At 37.0% G+C, this 13845-nt stretch overlaps 2 protein-coding genes across 2 annotated transcripts; both read left to right on the top strand.

Annotated features, from left to right (window-relative positions):
- The first annotated feature begins 253 nt into the window (after positions 1-253).
- LOC121897280 (transmembrane emp24 domain-containing protein 6-like) lies at positions 254-5268 on the top strand. The gene is made up of 4 exons (XM_042411674.1): positions 254-454; positions 3071-3197; positions 3287-3441; positions 4977-5268. The coding sequence occupies exons 1-4, from the start codon at positions 254-256 to the stop codon at positions 5196-5198; spliced, it is 705 nt and encodes a 234-aa protein (XP_042267608.1). The 3' UTR covers positions 5199-5268.
- Positions 5269-8111: 2843 nt separating this feature from the next.
- Positions 8112-11159, top strand: LOC121897281. Its single transcript, XM_042411675.1, has 2 exons — positions 8112-8148; positions 10362-11159. The coding sequence occupies exon 2, from the start codon at positions 10368-10370 to the stop codon at positions 11157-11159; it is 792 nt and encodes a 263-aa protein (XP_042267609.1). The 5' UTR covers positions 8112-8148; positions 10362-10367.
- Positions 11160-13845: the final 2686 nt, after the last annotated feature.

Consider the following 13845-nt stretch of genomic DNA (forward strand, 5'->3'; position numbering starts at 1 on the left):
AAGCACTGAATAAGTTACATGAAATCTGTTTGTCTTTGTATGATTTTATCCATGAATGTCTAGTCTTTGCTTTCCACAAACATAGTACATGTTTTTGGTACATTTACAGTGATATGTTATCAAGCATACAGCGTTGTGACTTTGAATTTGTAGACGTGGTTAATAATTCTCCTCAAGTTGATATCTGAGGATCAACAGAAGAAAGCAGCTGGTTCCTTTGTGTCCTCCTTCACGGTGAAGGCAGACTGCAGCCATGCTGGTGAACATTCTGCTTATAGTGTTGAGCTCTCAGAGCGTCTGGTCCAGAAAGTCGGAGCCTTCTCTCAGTGAAGCGTCTGCCGGCCTCTTCAGGGGATCAGACAAATATGACTTTGCCATCGAGGTTCCTGCTGCAGAGATGGAGTGTTTCTGGCACTTTGCCCACCAGAGTGGCAGCTTCTACCTGGCATACATGGTGAGAAAGCCTGAATTTTACAACCTGATCATTGTGAAGCTGCAGGATTTTGTTTCATCTCGTCTGCAAAGAAAAATATGTTTGTAATTTCATATGTCATCATGAAATGTATGCACAATAGGAAATGTGTCAGTGCCATGGTGCTTTTTGTTCTCAGGCTTATCACACTGACGCTGAAGGTGATCCAGTTTGACTTCTAAAAGTGTGATTGTTATCAGTGTTCATATAGAAGCATTAGTGTGTGGAGGACACTTCCTTTCTCCACTATTTTGCCTGCTGCTGGGGCTGCTTTGCTGAAATTTCGTAGGGGGTGCTATTCAGCCAGTTTGCATCACTGATGGAATATTGTCATGTACACGTGTTCAGGCCGGGAGTCTTATCAAACATGTAAAGTTTGGTGCAGACTGGAGCATTTACAATAAAGTTATAGCAACTTCCTCTGTCATGGCGAAATATCAAATCTCAACCATTTTCTGCAGGGTGAGACATGTCTGTCTTGCTCACACCTGTGTCATCAAAATTATGCAAGTTTTGGGCCCATTCACTTGAATTACAGTTAGTAAATTGAAAACTCTTGATGAGTTTGTGTGTAAAACAAATTATTTTCCTAATTTTCATCAAGTCTATTTTTAGAAAAGGAAAGACTTCACCCACATGACCAGGTCAAAGTTTGATTGAAATGTGTACTGTCAGGTGTGTAGAGACAATAAGCAGCTGGACACAGAAAAATACTCATACATTTGAATGGAGAGTGTGAGCAAACCACTAGGTACTCGGGCCCTAATAAAGGAAAAACTGCAGTACAGAGCCCCAAATTTTGATGGTATTTTTCCACAGCACTTTATCACTAAACTATCACCCTCACTCAATTTTTTCCCTTCCCTTCATAGCTCATATCCACTACTGAATTATACATATAAGACCTATAATTATTGTAAAATAAATGATAATAACATCAAACTTCATGCAAAGTTTGTACATAATGTATTGTATGTATGTAAGCCTTTCTGCTGTATCCTACAAAAATGAGCTGCATTCAACTCCCACACCAGTGGCGGCTGGTGACTAAAAAATTGGGGAGGACAGGAGGAAAACCAACATGGAATCTTACAACAAACCGCATCAAACTATATCAATGTCCCCCACCTGGTGAAATCAGAGGGGTGGGGGGCAATTTTATATGCCAATAAAACAATTTCCTTTAAAAACAAAAACTCCTGAGTGGTGTAAAGGCTGCTTCTTCAAAGACATTTAGCATATACATATTGTTTCTAAACAAAGAATAGCTCATTTTAGCCATGGACTGGTTCAGATGTGTGATTTTACCAACAAAGTGAAATTCAATCATTCCTCCTGTTCATACTGACCATTAGAAGATCCCTTCATAATGCACTTACAATGGAAGTGATGGGGGACAAAATCCACAGTCCTCCTTCTGTGCAAAAATGTATTTAAAAGTTTATCTGAAGCTAATATGGAGCTTCAGCATCCAAATGAGTCAAATCAAGTAGATATCTTTCAACGTTACAGTCTTTTTAGTGCTGAAGTCCTTCTTTTTGTTACTATACTTCCACCGCAGCTCAACAGGGAAACACTGTCCGAGGAAACACAAAGAGGGAATTTGATGCTAAAAAAGACTGTAAATGTGGCAGATATCCACTTGATATGACTAACCCAGACTGCTGAAGCCTCATATAAGCTTCACATCAACTTTTAAATGCATTTTTGCACTAAATGACTGTGCGGACACACTGTGGATTTTCGCCTCGATCACTTACACTGAAAGCACATTTGAAGAGGATATTTTAATAAACACTTGAAAAATTGTGAACCTGTCCTTTAAAAGGAAAACACTTACTTCCATCATGGTCCAAAGATGTTAAAAAACAACAACATAATATAAAGAAACACAACATATTCAACATAAAACTACACAATAACATATTCTGTTTTTATTGTTTGTATGTTTCAAGTTCTTATCTTTTCATGCTGCTTTGCTGCAAGAAGAAATTGACCTTGTGGGACAATAAAGATCTGAACTGAACTGAAAGTGCTTTATAACAAGAACTGACAGAATTGTTTTGTCTTAAGTATTTCTTTGTATGTAGTTTTTTTTAATAGTTGCCACATTTTAAGGAGCATGGTATATGATTTTTTTTTAAATTGTAAACAAATCCCATGAAAAGACCAAAACCAACAACATGTTTACCGTCTCTCAACACTCTCTGACTTCCCCAGTCTGGCTGTAGCTCTCAGCTCCTCACCCACAGGTTCCTACTGAAGACATGACTTTAAAAACCACTCACAAATATATAGTTTAATCTTTTTGAAATGGCTCAATAATCTAAAACGACTGGGTATTGCAGCTTTTAGCAAACGTTACTCGTACAGAAGGAAATAAGTCTTTTGTTGGGGATTATTTTCAGCGGCGGATGAATCCACATCTATTCTCTAGTGAGTATTTCTGCAGCAGGATGATGGGATTTGTTGACAAGAAGAAAAATATAGAATATCACCAACTGTAATGTCAATGCCAAACATGTCAGACAAAGCTTGTATTCTGCTGGTTTGAATGTTTCCATATAAAAGTATTTAACATGTTTAATATGAACTCAGGTTCAGTGGGTAACGGGGATGGCCAACAACCACCGGCTGTTTGTGACAGTCCACTCACCAGAGGGCGTCTTCATAACTTCAAGGAGCGAAGCGCTTGGTCAAATGAACTTCCAGACTGAAGTGACAGGTAGAATAATCAGAAACACCTCAGTAAATATCTAAGAACTGCTGTATAAATATATCATCTGTGAGGTAACTGCAGTTTCGTCCCGGCAGGTTTTTACAGAATGTGTCTTGGGAACCACTACAACCAGTTCGGAGTCACCAGGGTTTTTGTGGACTTCGGTGTCATCTATGAAAGCTTCATGGAGTCCGAGAGAGAGATGGAAGAAGGAGAGGAAGTCATTAACAGCACTTTGGCTGGTATTGAGGTGACTGTCTTAAATTTAAGTCTGGGATTTTGGGCAGGTCATGCAATGCAGTTAATAGACAGCCTGAGAGTTACAGACACACAGTCTCTACAGGCTCGACATTGGATTCAATACTTCCTCCTTACACACGCAACACCAACCATTTTCCAGCAGACGTCGGGATTTTGACTATCAAGTGTTTAACTAACCGTTTTCAGCGTAATTCCCTCATTTTGCTCCAGAAAGATTAGTTTCCCCGTCACTAGGAACAAACAACCAGATATGAAAAAGTAACTCAGAAACACTGACTGACTGGAAAAATCTGCTCTTTATTCAACCAACATCAAACTGTTTTACAGAATGGGGCTATTTAAAGAAAGAGTTTTATCTTTTATAAAACTTTTATAAAACTATTATTATATATTTATAGTATTATTATTATTGATACTACTACAACTAATAATAACTTTATTTATATAGCACTTCTAAAATACATTGTTTACAACGTTCTTAACATTGTCTGCACATTTATAAACAAAACACACAGCAAAATCATATATATATATGATTAATTAATACATTTTTTTAATGAAAACAAAATACAATAATGCCCACAGGAATAAAATAAAGGAAAAGAAAAGATCAATGTAGAAATTAAAACCATGAGTGCAAAAAGATAAAAGACGATGACACATCACAAAAAAAAACACATCTATAAATATCTTTTTAGAAGAGATGTGAAGTCTGCGAGCCTCAGATCCTCTGGTAGGCTGTTCCATAATTTTGAGATTCATTAGTCTGTTATTAATCTGGAGTTTGGGACAGTGAGTAAAGACCTGCCAGAGGATCTGAGGCTGTATTCTGCCTCATAAGGAGTCAGCAGGTCTGCAGTGTATGAAGAGGCCAGTCAGTGAAATTTTAAAATCAGTTCTAGTATGATTCCTGTGAGTTATGAGTTACAATAATCAGGTCTGGAGAAGATGAGTGTGTGGATAACTTTTTCCCAGTCATGGTGAGAGAGCATGGGTTTGAGAGAAAGACATTGGGATTGAGTAAATGAATGCTAACATTAAATGCAAATGTGTCTTAAAGTTTAACTTGTTGTATATGGTGATGTACTGTGTACTGTTACCTTCTCATCCTGAGCAGAAAGGAGCTTTAAAAAGTGGAAAATAGTTTGAAAAATACATTTTTACTGACAGTTTACTGTCATAGAGAACTAAAGACACCAGAAAATATTCACATTTCCGAAGCTGGAATCAGAGATTTTCTTGAAGATTTTCTTTGATAATAGATTATCAAAGTAGTTGGCAATTAATTTAATAGTTGGCAACTAATCAATTAATCAACTAATGTTTGCATCTCTACTAAATATATTGCCTTCAAAAAAACAATGTATGGAAAGTACACAAATAAAGCAGTGACAAGACTAGCTGTACTTCATTACCTCCAAACGTGACGACATATATTTCACCTATAATCTATAAACTATTGCAGTTACTATGAGTTATACAGTATGTGATATTAAACTTGTGTACGTACTATGTCTGCTTTAGGAAAGCGTACAGAAGCTGCAGAATCAGATCTTCCACATGTGGCGGCATTACAACTTCGCCCGCATGAGGAAAGGGAAGGACCACCACCTCCTGACGTCCAACCTCAACTACGTCAACTGGTGGTCGGCGACCCAAAGCGTCGTCATCGTCCTGTCTGGATACCTGCAGCTCTTCGTCCTCAAAAGACTCTTTCGCACAGACTCCAGCAGGCCGAGATGCTGAGAGCAGCACATGCACATGTCCAGACCGTTTCTTTAAACCCTGGATATGATTACAACTTCCTGTAAAAGCAAAAGAGATCCTGCACGCTATCTGAAGCCTGCAACAATGACATTTCACTGAAAAACAGATATTGATCTATCTCAGTGGAAGGTGACAAATCAATCAGGGCATTCAGAAACAGAAACAACATTATTTAAATAGATCTGTTCTTTCATCTGTTCATGTAGCTGCCACCAGCTTTTGTTGAGCCAACTATTAAATAAAGTCTTATGATGCCAGTCATGAAATAAATATCTCTACTCCACATTTAGTAAGATCTTTTGAAATCCTTTGTTGGACTGTTAACAAACAGCCAAAGCCTCCAAGCGTCAACCTCAGAGATATCAGGGAGATTCTCTGTTTGCAGATGATATCGTCCTCTTGCTTGCCAAGTGCACTGGAGTGTAACCCTGCTCTGCTGTCTTTACATACCAAGTCCACTTCCACCAGTCTCTAAAGCATGAAATTTACTTGTGACTGTATATAAATGCCTTTATGTATTGGCACTTGTAATTATGCATTTCATTTGTTACTGACTTTGTCTTAACACATACACAGAAAAACTATTTTTAAGTGTTTGGTATTACAGAGAGGGAGGAAGGGAGGGAGACGGTCTCATTTGAACCTTTGCTCAGTCTCCTACTGCTCTCTGTGATCACTACACTGTGTTTTTATGCAGCTGAATTCATAATATAGTTGTTCTCATTCACATATTTTTCTGTTACTGTTGTTAGACATCATAAGTGGTGTAAATATGATCATAAATGCAACTAGTTAACCAGCAGTCATTACCAAGTTGCTGCAGATAAAATTATTTTATGGTCATGACATCATCTGACGAAATGAACAAATGTACAGCTTAATGACAGCTGCTGTGTATTGACATTTAAAATGATTGATCACAAAGAAAGTTAGAGACATAGAGGGTTGTCATATTCAAGTACAGCCACAAAGCATCTGTAACTATCTAAATTAAGTTATTTTGATGAGTATAATATAATCATAACTGATAGGAATCATTGCCAAAATTATGAAAATAACACCCAAGTTGCAATAAAATGCAATTATCCGTTAACATGCTGGCTACTGGTTTTTCAGCAATCCTTTTTTTTTGTGGGAATCTTCGTGGAGCAGGCGGCTTACAGTCATAGTGAAAAGCTGTAGTTCAGTATATAATGCAGGGTAGAAAAAGCCACATTACAAACAGTAACAATGATTCCTTAATTACATTTAATCCACTTTTCATGTTTCATGCACAGCTACACTCAAAGCATCACTTGCACACAATGACATGAAATAAAAGCCCTTCACATGCACACTTACTGCTTCAGGTTAATGACAACAGCTACAGTACTGTCGTCATCTGTGCTGTAAAATGTCTCTGAACTACTTTAAATTCAATAGACACTTTTATGTGAAAACATGTTGTGGAATTTCCAAGCTGATGGTTCTCCTGCTGTTCTTTTTCCACCTTCTCTCTTTTTTTATGTGATCAGTCAGAGCTGGATAATATTAACACAACTTTCCCCCAGACTGACATTATTACACAAAGTGATGCAGATCTGCTCTGCTTGTTCTCCTGGTTAGATGCCCTTGATTTGACCTTTAATTTCATTTTAATTTAATGCTCAGGAGCTGTAAAAATTAAAAGAACGAGTTTATAGCTGGCAGGTAAGTTGGCACTGCACAAATACTAAAAAAAATATTAAGTTGTTTCAATGTACAGTATTGTGCAAAGGTTTGAGGCACTTTAGATGTTTAGATTCTTATCCACACCATCAGGGAGGCATCTGATTGTCCGAAATGTATTCTGCAGCATGACAATGAGCCCAAACATCAAGTTAGAGTCATAAAGGACTATCTTCTGCAACAACAAGAACAAGGAGTCCTGCAACAGATGGTTTCTGATCTCAACATCATGGAGTCAGTCTGAGATTAACATGAAGAGACAGAAGCAGCTGAGACGCCGAAATCCACAGAGGAAGAACTGTGGCAACGTCTCCAAGATGCATGAACAATCGACCTGCCAAGTACCTGAAACACTGAGGAGAACTACTGCTGTTTTAAAGGCCTAAAACTTTTGCACAGTACTGTAAGAGTTACCAGTATATCTTAAATGTTTAAATTATCTGAACTAGTTAGCTTTGCATGCAGGGAAGTATGCTTATGATTGATAATGATATTCTGAGCAACTTAAATGTAATACATTTAGTAAACTCACTACTTTTATTTCCAAGACTTGAACTCATGATTATAAGTTCTGAATGTGACAACTAGATCATTTGAACTGACCTGAATTGACACTGGCAGACTTAGATAATCAAATGGAGCTCACAAGACTAAAAGGTTGGAAACAACTGATTTAATATTTAATAATGTGTTGTGTATTTTATAATCTCATCGTATATGTTCAATGTAAAACTGTAATCTGAAAAGTAATTAACGCAGTCAAACAAATGTAATGAATAAAAAGTACAATATTTCCTTCTAAAATGTGGTGGAGTAGTATAACATAATGTATGACATAAAAAGGAAATACTCAAGTAAAGTACAAATACCTAAAAATTTCACTGAAGTACAATATTTGAGTGAATGTATAGTTGCAATCCACCACTGGTTAAACATTAGTTAAAGTGGAACATCATACAGAGTAGTTATTGACTATCCCTTCATTACTTCATAATTATCTTACCATTATGTACATTCTGTGATTGGTGCCTATTGTCTTTACCTACTGAACAGGGTGAGCAGGTTGAACAAATGGATGATTATTGTTATTGTTATTCTCAGATAAATACCTGAGAAGAATAAGAAAGGTGCATAAGAGTGTGATGGCACAAATTTACTTTCATTTCTTCAGGTGGCATACTCGGATCCAGAAAGGCTGCTTCCAGTCAACATCCAGTCACAGGTGAATAATCTTCTAAGGTTTTTGATTGTTTCTAACTAACTGAACTCATTTCAAAACTTTGCTTCTTTATGAGATCTTACATGTTTCATCACAGTCCTGTGAAAATGATGCATCTCCAAAATGTCCACTATTTATGGGCTGAGAAAAGGCTGCTTTCAGCTTTGTGACAGTGGATTTTTCAGATAAACCAATGCATTTTTAAAGGAGGACAGTTTTCTTAACCCATAAAGGAACATGTAAAACATTGATAAACAGTAAATAAACAATCAATATAAATGGTTTATAACACATTATTATAATGTAGTTGTAAACAGATATAAATGTTAATTAATGTATTTGTGTGGGCACCCATTAGTAGATTCTGGTGTATAAACAGATAATAAATGACAATATGGTAAAACACAGTTATAATAATGTTTAAAAAATGTTTTCATAACAGAAGTTATAAAGGTTGACAAATACTGCACATTAATAAACACTTAAAAAGGTTCTTATACCTAAGTACAACTGCATTATGGTGTGTTATAACCCATTTATTAAATGTTTATATACTGTTTATGAATGATAGAAAAGGGGACTTAAAGTAAAGTGTTACCAAACATTTACAAACATACAAAATTTTAAAATGTCCAACTTTGGAAATACATGGTTTTCACTGGACAGTGATAATACATATAATGGACTTTTGCAGATTTTATATGCAGGTAGGCTGATATTATACATATGTACAAGTAATGTGTACTAGATGTTACAGGCAGAGGCTGGTTGAGTTAAAGGTGTTAAAGCTTGTTGTGCACACAGGTGTGTTTATATGTCAACACAGGTTTACACAACAGTGTAGGAAGACTGTGTAGGCTTCAACTAAAATAACTCTATCTAGGATAAGACAAAGAGTTTCCTTTACTAAGCTTTGAATGTAAAGTTTGTAAGCACTGAATAAAATTACAGTGGCAGCAACTGATACCCTGGAGCATTTCAAACTCCACTTTCATAAACTTAAGCATGCGGAAAGTGTTCATGACTGTGAGACACCCTAACAAAGGTGGTTGTCTCTGTGAGGCACAGCATTCTTTCATCAACTTTTTTTGGTTGGAGACTCAGCTGTGTAGAAAGTGCAGAGAGCATGTCCAGTTGGCTGACTTATTAATACTGCAGTGCCCGTTCAAAACGTGCCTGTTCAGAACAGGCCGATAGTTTATTATTTCTCAAGCACTGCATATATATGTATCAACTAACAATCGCATCAATTAAAACAACATGGATTTAATAAATTAAAGAGGTACTGCACACTAAATCATGTTTTTTGAGCAGATGTAAACCAAATTATATGACTGTACTATGATGAAACAGATCAATGCTGGTGTTAATATTGACAATGACACCAAATTTATAAAAATTGGCATTTCATGGGAAGTATAGCACAAAAAAGCACTTAAAAGGACTGTAACTATTATTCATTTTTACTTCTTAGGGTCTGGAGGCTTAGCTGACTTCCTGAGGTTCTCAAATTAAAGACACATTGACAATGATTATAGATTTTGAAGTTTTATTGTCCATCCAAAACCATAGTTTCTGCAGTGCAAACAATATAATCCAAAATCATTAATACAAACTAAATAGTAAGCAACTAACCAAAATATCACCAGCTGGATTGAGTTGCAATCAATAATTAACTCAAAATATTACAACAGACTAAAGGGAAATAAATACAAATAAACATAACATGCTTACATCCTCAGAAACGCATGGCAGGGAGGTTGAATGGAGAGCAGAGAGATATGCAGTTCTGTGTGAGGGCATTATGGCTTGAAGCATACCTGTCTGCAACCGGCCATCAAGCAGGGGAATGATTGGGGTCTAATGTAGTGAATATTCTGTCCACCAGAGTCCGCCATTTAGACAGCATTAGAGAATTCACAACAGTGATGTTGAAAGATATCTACTTGATTTGACTCATTTGGACGACTGAAGCTTCATATTAGCTTCAGATAAATATCCTCCAGATATCAAATGCATCTCTTCAGTTTAAGTTCACAAGATATTGTTCATTCTGAATTCACTTGGTTTCCAACAAATTCACTGAAGCGCAATTCAGTTAGATATGTGTAACTCACAGTTTTCTTCACTTCAGTTTCAGTTTAACTCAATCTGGTTCACTTGACTGTGACTCCATTTGATTTCATTTCAAACTAACTATCTGTCCGTCTCTACAGCTAATCATGGAAACAATAGAACCTGTATTGGGCCTTTGTAAGACCATCTACGACTTGGTTGAGAAGACGAAGACCAATAAGGAGCGCTGCCAACGACTTGCCCAGAGAGTCAAAGACCTGGAGGAACTGGTTCTGACCATCAAACAAAGGGGGTCGGGTCAAATGTCTGACACTGTGACCAACGCTCTGAAGCAACTCTGCATCACTCTGGAATCAGCCTCGGAACTGATGAAGAAATATTCCCAAACTACTGGTTTTAAGAGTTTCCTGAAGTCTGTGTCTCATGAAGACAACTTCTGCAAGGTGAATGAAAGACTGACTGATACCTTCCAGCTCCTGTCTGGTGCTCTGCAGATTGAGCATGGGAACATTTTGTACAAATTGTATGAAAATGTTTCAGGGAGGAGACAGGGTGAAGAGTGCTGCAGTGGCCCCACAGACCCTGTGCCTGCCCCCTGCATATTGCCCTCCGTGCCTTCCTGTAGCACCATAGCTCCCACGCCTGTTCCTCGCAAGATGCCCTCTACACTTCTCTGTAGCCCCGTAACTACCACACCTGTAACCTGCATGATGCCCTCTGCACCTCTCTGTAGCCCCGTGGCTCCCATGCCTGTCCGCTGCTTCGTGACCTCCAGGCCTCTCTGTAGCCCCGTCACTCCCAGGCCTGTCCTTCGCATCATTCCTCCAGTCCGTGTCGGCGCTGTGGCTCCCATATGTCTGCCTGTCAATGCAGCCACCATGCCTCTCACCAGGTCTATCACCTCCATGCCTTATTCACCACAAAATAATCCACGGTAACAAGTTATGTGGTCAGTAATTCTTTTATTCCTTAAAACAAGAAAAACATGCTGTAAAAACTGTGTGAAAATATTTCTGTGGTGTGGGAGACAAATGGGGATGGCAAGGATAAGAGAAAGGCTTTTTTCTGCTCTGTCTCTGGTGTAACAACGTCCAAGGCAAAGCACAGGTTCTTCTGGAGGACATTTGTGGTGTTGCTCTTGACTTTACACACAAAAAGTGAAGGAAGTAGTTGTGTAAATAGTGAAAAAAAGAGCTTGAGAAAAGTCTTTTTTTCTCAATTGCTGCATGAAGTAATTGCTGTGCTGTAATTGTCTGACTGTCGGGTTTGGAAAAAAAGTGTTACATAATGTTAAAGCGTATATGATTAATAAACTAATATCTATTTGTAACATTATTTTTTGATATACAGCCCTTAAAAAATAAACTATTTTTTAAAAATGCTATAAAAATAATCATAAAAAAATTTCTTTTAAAAATATGTGATTGTGATCAATTGGCAAAAAAATGATCATTGGAATAAAAAAATAAACTACTTCACTGTATCTCCTTCTAATGTCATTCACGTTTTGATTTCATGTGTCATGTGTTATATATGAAACCTAGTTACTGTATTACTTACTGAAATGTACCTTACTCATTTATGTTGTGTAACTGAGCTGTATAGTTTCATAATTAAGGTGTATTATTATCACTGCAACTCTTATATCATTATCATTTACAGCAACTTAACTATTATTATTTCTGTGTGTAAGATTTAAGTGACTTATTGTTGTTCCCACCTGCTATTGTTCACAGGGGACAGTTGTGAGTGTGACAGAAACAGAGATATATGTGCAGCAGTAGAGTCAAGAGTTCAATAAGTTCTCCAAACTAAATGACAAAATCTATTTTGTTTAAACAGTGACTGTTCTATTTGCTAATATGTTGTATAATAAGCTGTAATCATTCCTCCTGTTCATAATGAATATTAAAAGATCCCCTAAGTGATGGAGACCAAAATCCACAGTGTGTCCAAAGTCATTTTGTGCAAAAATGCATTTAAAAGTTGATCTGAAGCTTATATGAGGTTTTGAACAAATACTTTAATTTCCTGGAGTCAGAGTCCAGACCTCAATGTATTTCTGAATTTGTGGCAGGAAAAGCTGTTTACTCACAGACCACATGCAACCTGACAGAGCTTGAGCAAACAGAGGGAACATTTTCAATGTCCAGATTAATAAGGGTTATCATTCCATTTCCATCGTGGTCTCAACAAGAAGTTGAAGCTCTTTTCAGTAGAACAACAGTCATGTGTTCCTATCTCTACTCAGACAGGCTCCTCCAGGAAATGTTACAGCAAACACAGTGTGAAAATCCTAAAGAAAATGTAGGCATCCAGCAGCTTATTCAGTACAAAGAAAACATAAAAGGGAATAATACAAACCAGTGCAATCCAAAACAATAAGTGTTAACAATGAATACAATAAATAAAGGGGCAATAATACCTGATAGCAAGCAGACAACATGACCAGTGCACTGTAAAAAAAAAAAAATATATATCAGTGTTGCATTCCTGGATGGATGCAACACTGAAGTGTGCTATTTATACTACTACTACAGTTTATGATACACACTGTTTTTTGTTTTTCAGGTGGTTCACAGGGATAAACACTGAGAGGCACCCCATCCTTTCACTGAAGATGGAGAAAGATGACATCAGTCTTGTGTGTTCGATAAGGAACCCTTGTGTCTTCCTAAAGAAACTAATGGACTTTTGAATGGGACAGCGAACCCTCTCACCCACCCACACAATCAGTCTCTTAGCCACACTTTTCAGTTACTCACTGAGTTAGTCTTGGTTACTCATAGTGACTCAGTCAGTCATTCGCTCATTACAAACTTTTATAAACGCACACTTGGACAGTCTGGTTACAACTTGCATTAGAGGGACATGGGTTTTTTGATGGAAAATACCAATTTTTTAAAAAAGGCACTAATATTAGATGCAGTTATTTGGTTACAATAATGTTGTGAGCATTAGTACATGGCAACAATTACAGATGTACTGTACCAAACCATCAGATTCTTAGGCTACAGACATACACCCACTAAAGCTGTCCCATTGTTCTTTAACCATATCATTTTTCCAGTTCAGTCTTCCCAGCATTTTTTGACATGCAACAGTTAGATGAGCATGTTGATATATTTTGTCTTTATTTGTGTACAATGTTCAGACAGACTACACTACTTTGAATATTTACATTTTAAATGACTTTTGAGTGTTTAGCTACCTGAATAAACTCCATGCTTTGTTCTATTACTTTACAATTGTGTACAAATGTTTAGCATCATTCATGTATAATATTAATAAAGGGAGACATGGTTTGAAAGAAACACTTTGAAGTTGTATAATTTGTCTTAACATTTGAAGTCACAATTCAAATGGCTGTTTATTCACTGTTGTAAATACTGTCTGAGTAATTATGTCAAGTAACAAGGTTTGTGGAAAAAAATTTAAAATTTAAACTCACCGTAGTCCTCACTGCTAGCAGTCAGTTAGTTTAACACAGTGGTCCGAACTGACGTTTCTACCGCGCTTATTTTATTGTGCTACTAGTGTCTTTGACAAACCAAATCTACTCAACAGTGACATGTTCCATCTTTGGTTAAAGCATGTCTCAGGTTAAAAAAATGAATATTCCTG

The sequence above is a fragment of the Thunnus maccoyii genome, chromosome 5 (assembly GCF_910596095.1).
Source record: "Thunnus maccoyii chromosome 5, fThuMac1.1, whole genome shotgun sequence".
In the NCBI taxonomy this organism is placed as follows: Eukaryota; Metazoa; Chordata; class Actinopteri; order Scombriformes; family Scombridae; genus Thunnus; species Thunnus maccoyii.

Excerpts from the sequence above, each read along its gene's own strand:
- LOC121897280 (XM_042411674.1), top strand. The coding sequence starts at position 254 with ATGCTGGTGAACATTCTGCTTATAGTGTTGAGCTCTCAGAGCGTCTGG. Across the intron at positions 455-3,070 it reads GCTTCTACCTGGCATACATG|GTTCAGTGGGTAACGGGGAT; the intron begins GTGAGAAAGCCT and ends ATATGAACTCAG. Across the intron at positions 3,442-4,976 it reads GCACTTTGGCTGGTATTGAG|GAAAGCGTACAGAAGCTGCA; the intron begins GTGACTGTCTTA and ends TGTCTGCTTTAG.
- LOC121897281 (XM_042411675.1), top strand. The coding sequence starts at position 10,368 with ATGGAAACAATAGAACCTGTATTGGGCCTTTGTAAGACCATCTACGAC.